The 15,930-nt window shown below is 45.1% G+C and overlaps 1 protein-coding gene across 1 annotated transcript in view; it reads left to right on the forward strand.

Moving 5' to 3' along the window:
* The window catches only part of LOC134338073 (potassium voltage-gated channel subfamily KQT member 4-like), a 224,352-nt gene that overhangs the window by 21,385 nt on the left and 187,037 nt on the right, over positions 1-15,930 (forward strand). Inside the window, exon 2 of the mRNA XM_063033606.1 lies at positions 2,368-2,458. Coding sequence (XP_062889676.1) covers positions 2,368-2,458 — 91 coding nt within the window. The remainder of the gene's footprint in view (positions 1-2,367; positions 2,459-15,930) is intronic.

Here is a 15,930-nt window from a genome sequence, read left to right on the forward strand (position 1 = left end):
AGTGCTGGTTAATCACTTCCATCAAGTGCATGGTAGTGTTCCCCTGCAAAACAGCCACAGGGGCTGGGGAGGGAGTTGTTTACGGGTGGGGAATCCCAACGAGGATGCAGTCAGTCCGGATCACCTCACACAGACCACTGAGATGTAGTTAGGCACAGAAGGGAAAAGCACGTGTCTAATGAATGTCAATCGTCAGGGCTGCGGATAGAATGAACCAGGCTTCGTAAGGAGTTTCGGGAAGCAGCCAGATAATGGACTGAGGAGCTTTCCTCTCCCTAGTTGTACTGGAGAGTTGTGAGAACTATTAAAGTGCTGGCAGGATCTTGAGCTCAAATCCTTCTGTAATGAAGACCAACAAACCCTTCACCTAAGTGCCCAGAGTGTCTGCACGTTAGCTTTCAGTGAACTGCGTCGGACACTCTGGAGCGTCGACCATCCCAAAGACTGACCATATTAAATCAGTACTCATCATTTCCTTTTACTCCACCAAAGTGTTGTCCTCTCACAAGAACAGGTCAAATGTTCCCCTTCAGTTCCCATTTTGTGATTCTATATATGCACTTCCTCAAAGACAAAGATTAAAGATTAGCTCTATTTGTCACATGCACATGGAAGTATACCATGAAATGCATCATTTGCGTCAAATCAAATCAGTGAAGATTGAGCTGGGCAGCCCAGAAATGTTGCTACGTTTCTGCTGCCAACATTGCATGACCACAGCTTACTAACTCTAACCTTAATAGTACGTCTTTGGACTGTGGGAAGAAACTGGAGCACCCGGAGGAAACCCACACAGTCACGGGGAGAATGTACAAATTCCTTGCAGGTCAACCCCGATCAGTCACCAGAGGCACTGTGAAACTATGCAACAACTGCTACACTACCTTACCACCCAAGGCATAGAAACACTACTGCAAAAGTGGTCCAACCTCGGATGACAGGAGAAGTTGTACATATTGACATGTTGACTTGATTACTTTAATGTATTTTTTGTTGATCTCAATAATAATCAATAAAAAAGAACTAAAAATGAAAAAAAGATATCATTAATTCTTAATAAAAGGTTTGCAATATTCCCAGATAAAGCCCTCTCTCTCTCTCTCTCTCTCTCTCTCTCTCTCTCTCTCTCTCTCTGTGGATCTCTCTTTGCTTCCTGTTACTACTTTAAATCTTGCGTTCTTGTCCTGAGTCTGTTGGACATTTATCATGCGTTGTTTAACATCGCTCAGTGTTCTACACACAATTACTCTGGAGCTGAGCCTTCCCTCATTAATCACCACTAAGCATCTTCTAACTCCGTATGTTAAAGCAAATAATCTCTTATAATTTTATTCCAAAGCTATTATGTATTCAGGGCAGTTGTATCCAAGAATGCTACATTGAAGAGACACAGTTAATTATCGTCTTGCCTTGTCAAACTTTGTTAAGTAGCTTTTCTGTTTACTGACGTTTGGGGATTTTGGCTCCAGGATTGATGGGGAACGATAAAACCCTTCTGGACAGCTGCTGGTCGGACAGATGATTGGAGGCATTTTCTGGTATCTGAACAGTTTGAAGGGAACAACCATTGGCTCCCATCTACTGTGCTGGTGTTTATGGGTAATGTTCTCCAGTGTTAATTAGTGAAGAAATTGACATATTCCTAGATGGGGGGTGCTTGGTCGGCATGGATGAGATGGGCTGAAGGGTCTGTTTCTATGCTGTGTACTGTATAGTTCTATGACTCAGGTTAGGCAACATCTGCAGAAAGAATGACAAAGTCTTGTGATGTTACACGACCTTACACTCCATAGCATCCAAGACATCTTCAAAGAGCAATGTCTTATGAAGGTAGTGCCCACCATTGAGGAGCCCCACCACCCAGGGCATGCCCTCTTCTCACTGTTACCATCGGGTAGGAGGTACAGAAGCCTGAAGGCACACACTCAGCGATTCAGGAACAGCTTCTTCCCCTCTGCCATCCGATTCCTAAATGGACATTGAACCCAAGAACACTACCTCACTATTTTTTCATTCCTGTTATTTTGCACTGCTTATTTTAACTGAATTACTTATTAAACATATATGTACTTAATGTAACTCAATGTTTTTACTCTATTGGTCATTGTACTGCTGCCATAAAGTTAGCAAATTTCACAACATGTGCTGGTGATATTAAATCTGATTCTGATCCTGGTTATGATTCTGTTACCCGTATCTCTTCCCACAGATGCTGCCTGGCCTGCTGAGTGTTTCCAGCATTTTATGTTTTTATTTCAGGTTTCCAGCAGCTGCAGCGGTTGGTGCTGCGGCTGGTGACGTGCACACTGGCACACTCGGAGCTTGGCGCTGCCACCTCACTGATTGTCTCCTCTGTGTCTCCAACAGATTCCTCCTTGTCTTCAGCTGTCTTGTTCTCTCGGTGTTTTCCACCATCCCTGCTCATCAGGACATGGCCAGTTCCGGGCTCTTTATTCTGGTAAGGCACAGGAATGGAAGAGAAATGGAGGGGTGGGTTAGGTAGATGGTGGCGTGGGCTGGAAAGGTTGGCAGAAGGGCCTTACTGTATTCCGCTGTTCTATGTTCACGGTGATAAGTATGCAAGCTGAATGGTTATACATATAGTCATTAATTTGATCTGGTCAACCTCTTAACATATTAGAACTGATCTGGTAATGAAGGAACAGTGAAAACTCCTCCATTGTCAAATCAGTTCTAATATGGACCGGGGGGTACAGGAAGAAGAGGTGGTGCCAATCTGTGATTGCACTTCTGCCCTCACCCCATCCTCCCGCCACTCTACCAGGGACAGGGCTCCTCTTGTACTCGCCTACCACCCCACCAGTCTCTGCATCCAGCACATAAACCTGCCACCTCCAACGGGATCCCACCACCAAACATATTGCTCCCTCTCACCCCCCGCCCCACTTTCTGCTTTCCACAGGGGTCAGTCCCTACGCGACTCCCTTGTCCATTTGTCCCTCCCCACTGATCTCCCTCCTGCAAGCGGAAAAAAGAGCTACACCTCCTCCCTCACTATCATTCAGGGTCCCAATCAGTCCTTCCAGGTGAGGCGACCTCACCTGTGAGTCTGTTGGGATCATTTATTGTGTCCGGTGCTCCCGGTGTGGCCTCCTGTATATTGGTGAGACCAGACGTGGATTAGGAGACTGTTTTGCCAAGCACCTATGCTCCGTCCGCCAGAAGTGGGATCACCCAGTGGCCACCCATTTTAATTCCACTTCCCTTTCCCATTCTGATATGTCCATCCGTGGGCTCCTCTACTGTTGCGACAAGGCCACACTCAGGTTGGAGGAACAACACCTTGTATTCCGTCTGGGTAGCCTCCAATCTGATGGCATGAACATCAATTTCTCAAACTTCTGGTAATGGTCTCCCGCCACCCCACCTTCTCCTTCACCATTCCCCATCCCCTTTCCCTTTCTCACCTTATCTCCGTGCCTGCTCATCGCCTCCCTCTGGTGCTCGTCCCCCCTCTTCTTTCTTCCATGGCCTTCTGTCCTCACCTATTAGACTCCTCCTTCTCCAGCCCTGCATCTCTTTCACCAATCAACTTCCCAGCTCTTTACTTCATCCCTTCCCCCTCCCAGTTTCACCTTTCACCTCGTGTTTCTCTCTCCCCTCCCCCACCTTTTAATCTACTCCTCATCTTTTTTTCTCCGGTCCTGCCAAAGGGTCTTGGCCCGTAACGTCAAATGTATTCTTTTCTACAGATACTGCCTGGCCTGCTGAGTTCGTCCAGCATTTTGTGTGTGTTGCTGGGCTGGGGCTGTAGGTGGCTGGAACACCAAGAACGGCTGTCTCCATCTATGTGCTCACATATGTCCCACAGTACACTGGGGCCGGCCCTATCTTATCACATGCTTACCACAGGAGGAAAAGCCTTTGGTAATACAGTAAACACACATCAGCTGCCCAGCAAGGTCCGGGAGACCACGTAGAGTTTCGGATGTGGAACGAGTTTACTGCTGTCAGTTCCACGTTCTGAGCTGCGTCTGACTTAACTAGGAATCCAGAATTGGCACTTCCAGTCAAGCCAAGAACCAAACAAACCAATAAACCTGAGAAGCTAAATACGGCCTTAAGACGGATCAGAAATCTGGGAGATTTTACCCATATCTGAGCAAGGAAACAGCACAAGACATGAGCAAAATTAAGCCAGTCGGCCCACGAGTCTGAATGGCTGATTTATTATCCCTCTCAACCCCATTCTCCTGCCTTCTCACCATAACCTTTGACACCGTTACTTATCAAGAACCTATCAACCTCCGCTTTAAATATACCCAATAAATCGGCCTCCACAGCCACCTGTGACAACGCCTTCCAGAGATTCAGCACCCTCTGACTAAAGAAGTTCCTCCTCATCTCTTTTCTAAAGGGACATCATTGTATTCTGAGGCAGTGTCCTCTGTTCCTAGACTCACCCCCATTATAGGAAACGTCCTTTCCATGTCCACTCTATCTAGGCCTTTGAAAATTCATCAGGTTTAATTCAGCCCTTTATATCCACGACAACCAGAGGAAACCTTTCTGTATTAATCCCATATCCCACACTTGGTCCATAGGACTCCCAATATCTGGGCAGTTCAAATTCTCTTCTGAATATTTCTTAAAAGCCACCAGCAACTCTACTTCCACCACTCTTACAGACAGTACACTCCATGCATTCACCAATCTTTCTGTGAAAAAATATCCCCATTAGATTGCCTCTAAATGTCTTACTCTTTACTCTAATTCTACATCCTCCAGCTTTATTCAGAGGAAATGTTAAGATAAGAGGAAATGTTTCCTGTACTCACTCCTCTCTGTGCCCCTAATATTTTTATTACCTCAGCAATGCCCCTCTTCATCTCCTCTGCTCCAGGGGGAACAGACACAGCCCCTCCGGACTTTCTGCATAGCCCAATTGCTGCATCCTGGTGATCTCATCTGCACCCTCTCCAGTGCCCAGAGCTGGGACCAGAACTGTACACTGTACTCCAGATGAGGTCTGACCAAGGATTTGTAAAGTTGGAGCATAACCTGTCTGCTCTTGTCGTTTATGCCCAGTTAGTGAAGGCCAGCAATCCATATGCCTTCTTAACTGTGTGTTCTACATGTGTCAACACCTTCAGGAATCTTTGGATTTTACATATCAAGATCCCTCTGTTCCTCAATACCTTGTAGGACCCTATCAGTCAACGAATTGTCCTAGCCTCCCAAAGTGTACAACATTACATATATCAGGATTAAACTCCATCTTCCATTTCACCAATACATCAATATCACCTCATAACCTAAAACAATGTTCCACACTGTCAATAACTCCATCAATCTCCGTGTAACCTGCTCCTACATCCACACCCAAATCATTCACTTACAGACAGCAAGGGGCCCAGCACCAAGCTTTATGGGACACCACTAGTCACAGGCATCCTGTCGCTACTCCCCACCATCAGCCACTTTTGGATCCAATTTGCCAATTTGCCCTGTATCCCCTGCACCTTTGGACCAGTCTCTCATGTGGAACCATCCATCCAGGGCATCCACTCTTTCCATTGTGGCCAAGAGTGAGGAGGTACAAGAGCCCAAAGACATACATTCAATGTTTTTGGAGCAGCTTCTTCCCCTCCGCCATTAAATTTATGAACGGAACACTGTCCCCACTTAATTTATTTATTTGTTTGTTCGTTTGTTTATTTGTTTATTATTTATGAACACTGCCCCACTTTTTGCTACACACAGCAAAGTTGCTGGTGAACGCAGCAGGTCAGGCAGCATCTCTAGGAAGAGGTACAGTCGATGTTTCAGGCTGAGACCCTTTGTCAGGACTGACTGAAGGAAGAGCTAGTAAGAGATTTGAAAGTGGGGAGGGATGGGGGGGACGAATGGACAAGGGAGTCGCATAGGGAGCGATCCCCACAGAAAGCTGGGGGGGGAGGGAAAGATGTGCTTAGTTGTGGGATCCCGTTGGAGGTGGCGGAAGTTACAGAGAATAATATGTTGGACCCGGAGGCTGGTGGGGTGGTAGGTGAGGACCAGGGGAACCCTATTCTTAGTGGGATTGGGGGAGGATGGAGAGAGAGCAGATGTGTGTGAAATGGGGGAGATGCGTTTGAGAGCAGAGTTGATGGTGGAGGAAGGGAAGCCCCTTTCTTTAAAAAGGAGGACATCTCCCTCGTCCTGGAATGAAAAGCCTCATCCTGCTTTCTTTTTGCAATACTTATTTATTTTCTATATATATTTCTTTTTGAAACTTACAGCAATATTGTTTTATGAAGGGCCCAGGCCTGCGCACTGGAGAGTGAAGACTTTCCAGGCGCAGATCCATGGTCTCGCAAGACTAACGGATGCCTTTACCGTGCACAGGTCAGTTCTCCCGACTTGAGGTAGAGGAAACGTAACAAAGATGTACCAGGTTTACCAGTCAAAACATTTCACTTCACATGATAACGAGGGACATCTGAGAGAATTGGAAACAGCAAAGGGTCAGGAGTTGAAGACCTGTGCTCCAGACAAGCCTGTACCTTTTCACCTGCAACGTCCCAGTAGTATCCCAGCAACATGAGAAATGTTCCGGATATACCCAGCCCAGTAATTCCATTAGTAACTCCCCAATCAGTCTACTATCAATCAACAATAAAGTGAAGCCTTCAGATGGCACTTACTCACTAATAACATGCTCACTAATATCTGGTTTGGGTTTCACCAACACCACTCAAGACCTCATCATGGCCTTGATCCAAATAGATGACATTAGCATTATTTGCAACACGTACATCGAAGCATCAAAATATACAACGAAATGTGTTGTTTGTATCAAACCAAATCTGCAAGGATTGTGCTGTGGGCAGCTCAGCCATGTCGCCTCACTTCCAGCACCAACGTAGTGCTTTCACAACCTACTGACCCTGACCGTATGTCTTTGGAACGAGGGAGGGAACCAGAGCACCTGGAGGAAACCGGCGTGGTCGTGGGGAGACAGTACAAACTCCTTACGGACAATAGTGATAATCGAACCCCAATCAGTGACACCGTAAAGCAATTTCACTCAGCACTACGCTACCAATTCACGCTGAGCAGTGAGCTGGATTCCAGAGTAGGGGCTGAGAGTAACTGAGAATGGGAAGTTCGAGTCTGTGGCTCACCTCCATCTCCTCACGGGCAATTACACAATGCCCACATTGCCAGCGATGGCCTTGTCCCATTAAACGGGCATATTGTGAGGTTCATTTGGTGGGCCTCAATGTGATGAGACTTTACACAGTGGTGGCTGGGGAAAAAGAGTGCACTCAGATGAAAGAGGGAAGGAGAGGTGGAGTGATGGAGGAGGACCTCTCAATCCTCCTCGCCCATGAGTACTGAGGCACATAGATTAAAGCTGAGGGTTTGTGAGGGTCACAGGGAACAAGGCAAGTTGGAAGTGAGGGCTGTGAAATAAACGAGGCCCAACTGAAGAACAGGGACTGAGAGTCAGAGCAGAGGACACAAGGAAACAGAAAAGATGGCTGCTAAACCTCATCGTTTCAGGGTGACAGCCAATGGTCACAGGAAAAAGACAGAGTAAATCCTGGGGTCGGACAGTCAGCAGATATTTTACACTCCAGACACTGTGTGATCAGCAGTCTCTCCCTTCGTCTGTTATACAATAGATGTAGATTCTGATACCAGGTCATTGCCCTGAAATTTCAGCCCTGTCTCTTCCAGTCCCCTGCTCCACTATGTCACATTTGCACATTTTTACTCCTCTGCCTGATTCCTATTTTATGAAGCTCACTGCTTAGGGTCATTCTTCGCCAGTGCTGGATTAGTCAAGCGGAACCTTTCTTAAACAGGTTGTGAGGTTGGGAATGAAGTCAGTGGGGATGTTGGGAATGAAGTCAGTGAGGATGTTGGGAATGAAGTCAGTGGGGATGTTGGGAATGAAGTCAGTGGGGATGTTGGGAATGAAGTCAGTGAGGATGTTGGGAATGAAGTCAGTGGGGATGTTGGGAATGAAGTCAGAGGGGATGTTGGGAATGAAGTCAGTGGGGCTGTTGGGAATGAAGTCAGTGAGGATGTTGGGAATGAAATCAGTGGGGATGTTGGGAATGAAGTCAGTGAGGATGTTGGGAATGAAGTCAGTGGGGATGTTGGGAATGAAGTCAGAGGGGATGTTGGGAATGAAGTCAGTGGGGCTGTTGGGAATGAAGTCAGTGAGGATGTTGGGAATGAAATCAGTGGGGATGTTGGGAATGAAGTCAGTGGGGATTTTGGGAATGAAGGCAGTGAGGATGTTGGGAATGAAGTCAGTGAGGATGTTGGGAATGAAGTCAGTGGGGATGTTGGGAATGAAGTCAGTGAGGATGTTGGGAATGAAGTCAGTGGGGATGTTGGGAATGAAGGCAGTGAGGTTGGGAATGAAGTCAGTGGGGCTGTTGGGAATGAAGTCAGTGGGGATGTTGAGAATGAAGTCAGTGGGGCTGTTGGGAATGAAGTCAGTGAGGATGTTGGGAATGAAGTCAGTGGGGATGTTGGGAATGAAGTCAGTGAGGATGTTGGGACTGAAGTCAGTGGGGATGTTGGGATTGAAGTCAGTGGGGATGTTGGGAATGAAGGCAGTGAAGATGTTTGGAATGAAGGCAGTGAAGATGTTTGGAATGAAGGCAGTGAGGATGTTTGGAATGAAGGCAGTGACGATGTTGGGAATGAAGTCAGTGGGGCTGTTGGGAATGAAGTCAGTGGGGATGTTGGGAATGAAGTCAGTGGGGCTGTTGGGAATGAAGTCAGTGGGGATGTTGGGAATGAAGTCAGTGGGGATGTTTGGAATGAAGTCAGTGAGGATGTTGGGAATGAAGTCAGTGGGGATGTTGGGAATGAAGTCAGTGGGGATGTTGGGAATGAAATCAGTGGGGATGTTGGGAATGAAGTGAGTGGGGATGTTGGGAATGAAGTCAGTGTGGATGTTGGGAATGAAGTCAGTGGGGCTGTTGGGAATGAAGTCAGTGGGGATGTTGGGAATGAAATCAGTGGGGATGTTTGGAAGGAAGTCAGTGAGGATGTTGGGAATGAAGTCAGTGGGGATGTTGGGAATGAAGTCAGTGAGGATGTTGGGAATGAAGTCAGTGGGGATGTTGGGAATGAAGTCAGTGGGGATGTGGGGGAGCAGGGAAGGGTTGCTGAAAGGTCTTCAGCACTCGTCCTGGCTCATGGGAACTTCGGGCAGTGGAAGTTTCACCCTTTGTTTTAAAACGTAATCATATTCTAATCTGAAACAATCATCTTGAGGCACATCAAAAGTAACAACATGAATTATATTCATTTTATTTTTTTTTTCGAGAAACTGCATGGTAACGGGGCCGTCCAGCTCAATGAGCCTGCACCTCCCAATTACACCCACGTGACCAATTAACCCACTGACCCTAACATCTGTGCACTGTGGGGAGAAGGCAGGAGATAGGTGCTGAGAGGGAAAATGGATCAGCCATAATGAAGTGACAGAACAGATTTGATGGGCCAAATGGCCTAATTCTGCTCCTATATCTAATGGAAGCCAGAGCGGGGAAAACGCATGTGGTCATGGGGTAGAACACACAAATTCTTTACAGAAAACAGTGGGAATTGAAACTGGGCCATTGGCACCATATTCAGTAGCAATGAGCTAACGGCTACACTACCATGCCGCCCCCAAGTCAGAGCAGAGGCTGGGGTCTCTGCGGTGGTGGAGCAGGTGGTGTTGCAGTCTCACATCTCCAGAGATGCAGGTTCAATCCTGAACTCCAGTGCTGTCTGTGTGGAGTTTGCACGTTCTTCCTCTGACAATCCACCCACATCCCAAAGACATGATGGGCAATTAATTGGCCCTTTGCGTTTTACCTCTAATATTGATCGGTGGCAAAGGGGAGTTAATTGGCAAATGTGTAGATAAAAAATAAGTTGCCAGCAAATGGGAGTAAGGAGGAAATGGCCTCCTTCTGTGTCATAATAAGTAGGTAAGCAAGCACAGTTTGATTAAGGATCTCATGTAGTGTTTCGGCCCAAAACAGCAACTGTTTTGCACACTGACTGACCTGCTGAGTTCCTCCAGCAACTTTTAGTGTTGCTCAGGGGGAAGGATTCAGATCAGTCCAGTCCTGAGACTCACTCTAACCAAGGCTGGGAACTAACTGTAACAGTGACAAATTCTTGACATGGTGGAAAAAAGAGGCAGTTTGTGATTCAGGTGGAAGTCAGAGAGGACATTAATTTCATGGATGGGATTAAGAAATTGACTTAAGACTCTCATGGGAGTTTATGAAACAGTTCAAAGTTCAAAATAATTTCATTATCTAAGTACAGATATGTCACCATCGACAACCCTGAGATTAATTTTCTTTACGGGCATACTCAATAAATCCATAATAAAATATAGAATCGATGAAAGATTGCACCAACTTGGACATTGAGCCAGAGTGAAATAGACAACGGACAGAACAAATACTGTGAAAAGGTCCCTGACTGTAACAGCAGAATGCTTCAATGCAGAAGACAGACCAGCACTTAGTGAAGAAAAATATAGTTTAAATGGTGGACTATAGCTTTAATATAAACTCGGGTAAGAAGGAAAGTTTGAGACTTAGTATAGATGGAGTTGTTGATTTGTCTTCAGGGTAGTTTTCTGCATCATTCTCAAGTGTGGGGAAAGAGGGAGCTGTTCCAGCGGGGCAAGCTGACTTGTATCGATCTGGGACAAATATCCAGGCAAACTGGGTAACGAGAGCTGTAAACGTAATTGTAGGGAAAGGACGACAGGAAGTTGAGAAAGTTAGGGAAGTGGTAATGAGTTTGTTAGAAACCAGGCATGAGAGTTAAAGATGAACTGCAGTAGAGATAAAAGATAAAGATTAGCTTTCTTTGTCACACGTACAGTGCCTATAAATGGTATTCACCCCTCCTGGAAGTTTTCATGTTTTATTGTTTTACAACGTTGAACTTAATTTGGGACTTAATTTGGCTTTTTTGACACTGATCAACAGAAAATGAGTCTTTCCTGTCAAGGTGAAAACAGATCTCGACAAAGTGATCTAAACTAATTACAAGTATACAAACTACTTGATTGCATAAGTATTCACCCCCTTCAAGTCAATATTTACCTTTGGCAGCAATTACAGCCTTGAGTTTGTGTGGATCGGTCTCTATCAGTTTTGCAATTTTTCCCCCTTCTCCTTTACAAAACTGCTCAAGCTCTGTCAGGTTGCATGGGGATCGTGAGTGAACAGCCCTTTTCAAGTCCAGCCACAAATCCTCAATTGGATTGAGGTCTGGGCTCTGACTTGGCCACTCCAGGACATTAACTTCATTGTTTTTAAGCCATTCCTGTCTGGTTTTAGCTTTAAATGCTTGGGGTCATTATCTTGCTGGAAAACAAATCTTCTCCCAAATAGCAGTTCTCTTGCAGACTGCATCAGGTTTTCCTCCAGGATTTCCCTGTATTTTGCTGCATTCATTTCACCTTCTACCTTCACAAGCCTTCCAGGGCCTACTGCAGTGAAGCATCCCCACAGCATGATACAGCTACCACCATGCTTCATGTTAGGGATGGTGTGTTTTTAATGATGTGGGGTGTTTGGCTTATGCCAAACATAGCATTTAGTCTGGTGGCCAAAAATCTCAATTTTGTTTTCATCAGACCATAGAACCTTCTTCCAGCTGACTTCAGAGACTCCGAGATGCCTCCCGGAAAACTGTAGTCAAGATTTCATGTGAGAGTTTTTTCAATAGTGGCTTTCTCTTTGCTACTCTCTCATAAAGCTGCGACTGGTGAAGCAGCCAGGCAACAGTTGTTGTATGCGCAGTCTCTCCCATCTCAGCCACTGAAGCTTGCAACTGCTCCAGAGTTGTCATTGGTCTCTTGGTGGCCTCACTCACTAGTCCCTTCTTGCACGGTCACTCAGTTTTTGAGAACACCTGCTCTAGGCAAATTCACAGCTATGCCATATTCTTTCCATTTCTTGATGATTGACTTAACTGTACTCCAAGGGATATTCAGTGGCTTGGAAATTTTCTTGAAGCCATCTCCTGACTTGTTCTTTTCAATAACCTTTTCGCGGAGTTGCTTAGAGTGCTCTTTCGTCTTCATGGTGTAGTTTTTGCCAGGGTACTGACTCACCAGCAGTTGAACCTTCCTGATACAGGTGTATTTTCACTACAGTCAATTGAAACACCTTGACTGCACACAAGTCTCGAAAAATAGATCTCCATTTAGCTAATTTTGTGACTTCTAAAACCAGTTGGCTGCATCAGTGATTTGGTGTGGCATATCAAGGGGTGGGGGTGAATACTTATGCAATCAATTATCTTGTGTTTTATACTTGTGATTAACTTAGATCACTTTACGGAGATCTGTTTTCACGTTGACAGGAAAGAGTCTTTTTCTGTTGATTAGTGTCAAAAAAGCCAAATTAACTCTATTGCGATTCAATGTTGTAAAAGAATAAAACATGAAATCTTCCGGGGGGAGGGGTGAATACTTTTTCTAGGCACTGTACATTGAAATATACAGTGAAATGAATCATTTGTGTGAAACCCCTTTGCTTACTAGGCGTTTCTAGAGATGCAACTTGTTAGCCCCTTGCTAACAGCCACTGGATTCAGCGGTGAGAAAACCACCTTTCCCAGACTCTGTACATCCAGGGTCAGTATGACCGGGAAACTGGGATTTCTTGCCCACCCGTACCTCATCTGTGTGAATACTGTGTAACTACTGGCCCCATGCAATTGCCTGTCGACAAGAAATAAGAGATCCTACACTGCATACAATCATAAAGAAAATGTATTTACAAATGTCAGCTTTGTCAAGCAGCTGGTAGGAAAAAGAAAAGAAAAAAATAAAAAGGGCCCATTCCAGTTAACCCACCCAGTCCAAATGTGCACATAAGTTGGAGCACATCTTGAAGTTGTTTTTAACTCAAGTGCTGGACCCATGGTCTGTGTGAAAGTACACACCACTTTCTGAATGTCACCCAAAATGCACCTAGAACCAATGGGCTCCCCCATTGATCCTTCCTCCTTGAAGCCATTCATCTGCACCAAACACCTTGTGCAACAGGGACAGCATCCTCAGCTGTCTTCTCCCAGCCACTGCCAAAAAGACCTTGTCCCACACCAGTGCCTGTCACAAAAACCTCTCCATCCAGTGTTGTCTAGAACCTTCTCCCAATTCCGCCATCCTGATTGGCTGACACAACATTCCTAACATACCCCCTTATCTTTAGCTCAACCCAAAAATGCTAAAACCAGAACAGACTGCTAAAATGAAATACCTACAGCATTTGCAGTAAAAACCTTAACCAGGGTGTTACATGTGTCAAATTAAATAGGCGAGAATTGTGTTGAGCAGCCTGGAAGCAATGCCACGTTTCCAGTGGCAACATAGCATGCCCACAATTCGCAAAGCCCAACCTGTGTGACTTTGGAATGCAGGAGGAAACCCATGTGGTCACGGGTGAAAGTACAAACTCCTTACAGAGAGCAAGGGGAATTGAACCCCATTCTTAGATGTGCTTCTGCAGAGCAATTGCGCTGAGTGTACAAGTGAAATGGTACAACAACTAACGGTAAAATAAGGAACAAGTGGACAAAGATTAAAATTAAAAGCCCCTTATCTGCTTGTGAAAAGCATCCATAACGAGGTAGGTGAATCTGTCACACGCTTGGTGGTTACTTGGTCTGACTTGGCAGCTGTTATAGTAACAGGGCTACAGGGTGGTTAAGGATGAGAAGTGACTGTCTGGGGTACCTGCTGTTTTGGAAAGATGGGGAAAGGGAAGGAAAGGGTAATCAGATGTAAACATATGAAAATAGATAAGTAACATCAACCACTTAAAGAAATATTTAATCAATGTGTTGAATGTGCATTTTACTGGGAACTCAAGATGTTATTAAAAGGTTGGCACAACATTGAGGGCCGAAGGGCCTTACTTGTGCAGTAATGTTCTATGTTCTGTGTTCTATTACAGATTAAGATCTCGCTCAATCACTAACTATAAGGTTAAAGAAAAAAAAGAAACAGCTTAAAAGAACAGTTGTACCATGGAGAAATGATTTTAGAAATCAGAAAAAAACTAAAAAAATGTAATAAATGAGTAAGTCGAAAGAGAATAAACTAGAAAGAAAACACAAACACGAGGAAATCTGCAGATGCTGGAAATTCAAGCAACACACATAAATAATGCTGGTGAACGCAGCAGGCCAGGCAACATCTATAGAAAGAGGTACAGTTGACGTTTCGGGCCGAGATGTCGACTGTACCTCTTCCTATAGATGCTGCCTGGCCTGCTGCGTTCACCAGCATTTTTTGTGTGTGTAACTAGAAAGAAATATAACATTAATGTGGCCATTGTGACATCTACAAAGAGCGCTGTTGCAAGAAAACAGCATCCATCGTCAAGAATCCCCACCACCCAGGCTTTGCTCTCTTCTCAGTGCTGCCATCAGGAAGGAGTACAAGAAGCTGAGGTCCCACGCCACAAGGTTCAGGAACAGTTATTGGTTGTCCCTGAACCAGAGTGGATAGCTTCATTCACCCCCACACTGAACTGATTCCACAACTATAGACTCACTTTCAAGGACAGGACTCTACAAGTCAAGTTCTTAATACTTACTATTTATTATTATTATTACTTTTTGTACTTTTTCATAGTTGTACAATTTAATGTCCTTTGCACATTGGCTGTTTGTCTGTCTTTGTTTTTCATTGATTCTTTGTATTTACTGAATCTCAGGGTAGTATATGCTGACATATATGTACTTTGATAATGTACTTTGAACTTTAATGCCTAAGCCAGCAAATGTGGAGGCAAAGCTACAACTCTGCAAAGGGATATTAATAGGTTAAGGACAGAGCAGGAAGATGGATAGACAGGCAGTATGTGGGAAAATGTGAGTCTGGCACTTACACGGAAAGGGCAGAAGACCAGAATGTTATTTCAAGTCTGAAATTGTAATTATTGGTGCCTTTTTACAAGAAGCACAAAGCTCTATTATGCAGGCACTACAAAGAATTAAGAAGGCCAGTAGAAAGTTTGTGGTAAAGGGAATGGAGTCAATTGTTACGAGACGCACCCAAATGTGGCAACTTCTGGGGTTTAGATGTTCTAACTCCCCGGAGTATGGATAGCAGGTGTGGTCCCTTCAGGGGTTCAGAGCTGTCCTGCAAATTGGCAATCATGTTTTGGCACCAAGAATTCAGTACTTAAGGAATACCTGCTCGGAGATTCAGTGCTCAATAGTAAGCTAGACTAGAGATATTGCGTAGAATCTTGTCTGTGCTCATTTCTTATTCCAGTATTACACTGTATCTTCATCCTTGCCTCAGATACTCCAGCGTTTTGCTCCTACCCATCCCTGTCAAAGTCTCTCATCACAGTCTATAGTGAGGAGCTGTACAAGTCATTATTGAGACCAGACAAGGAGCAGCTTCTCCCAGCCTCCTTATTTCAAAAAGGATGTACTTGCCTTGAGATTCTTCAGTGAAGTTATGTTGGATTGATTGTTGAGAGGAAGGGATTAGCCTATGAGAGCTTGTCCAAGGTCCAAGACCCTTATTTGTCACCATCAGTGAGTCCTGAGGTGGATGCCGACGATCGAAGCCTGAAGGTTGATTGGAAGTTTGGAGGTCTGTAGAAGGCTGGGTCTGCGAATATGCAAATCCACTGTGAAAGTTGTGGCCCAATGTTTGCGAATCCACAAGTCTGCTGGAGGCCAAAGACGGCCCGTCCTGCGGTTGGAGGATTGTGTGTGTGTGTGTGTGTGTGTGTGTGTGTGTGTGTGTGTGTGTGTGTGTGTGTGTGTGTGTGTGTGTGTGTGTGTGTGTGTGTGTGTGTGTGTGTGTGTGTGTGTGTGTGTGTGTGTGTGTGTGTGTGTGTGTGTGTGTGTGTGGTGTGTGTGTGTGTGTGTGTGTGTGTGTGTGTGTGGCTGTGCGTTTGTGTGTGT

Source organism: Mobula hypostoma, chromosome 26 (assembly GCF_963921235.1).
Source record: "Mobula hypostoma chromosome 26, sMobHyp1.1, whole genome shotgun sequence".
In the NCBI taxonomy this organism is placed as follows: Eukaryota; Metazoa; Chordata; class Chondrichthyes; order Myliobatiformes; family Myliobatidae; genus Mobula; species Mobula hypostoma.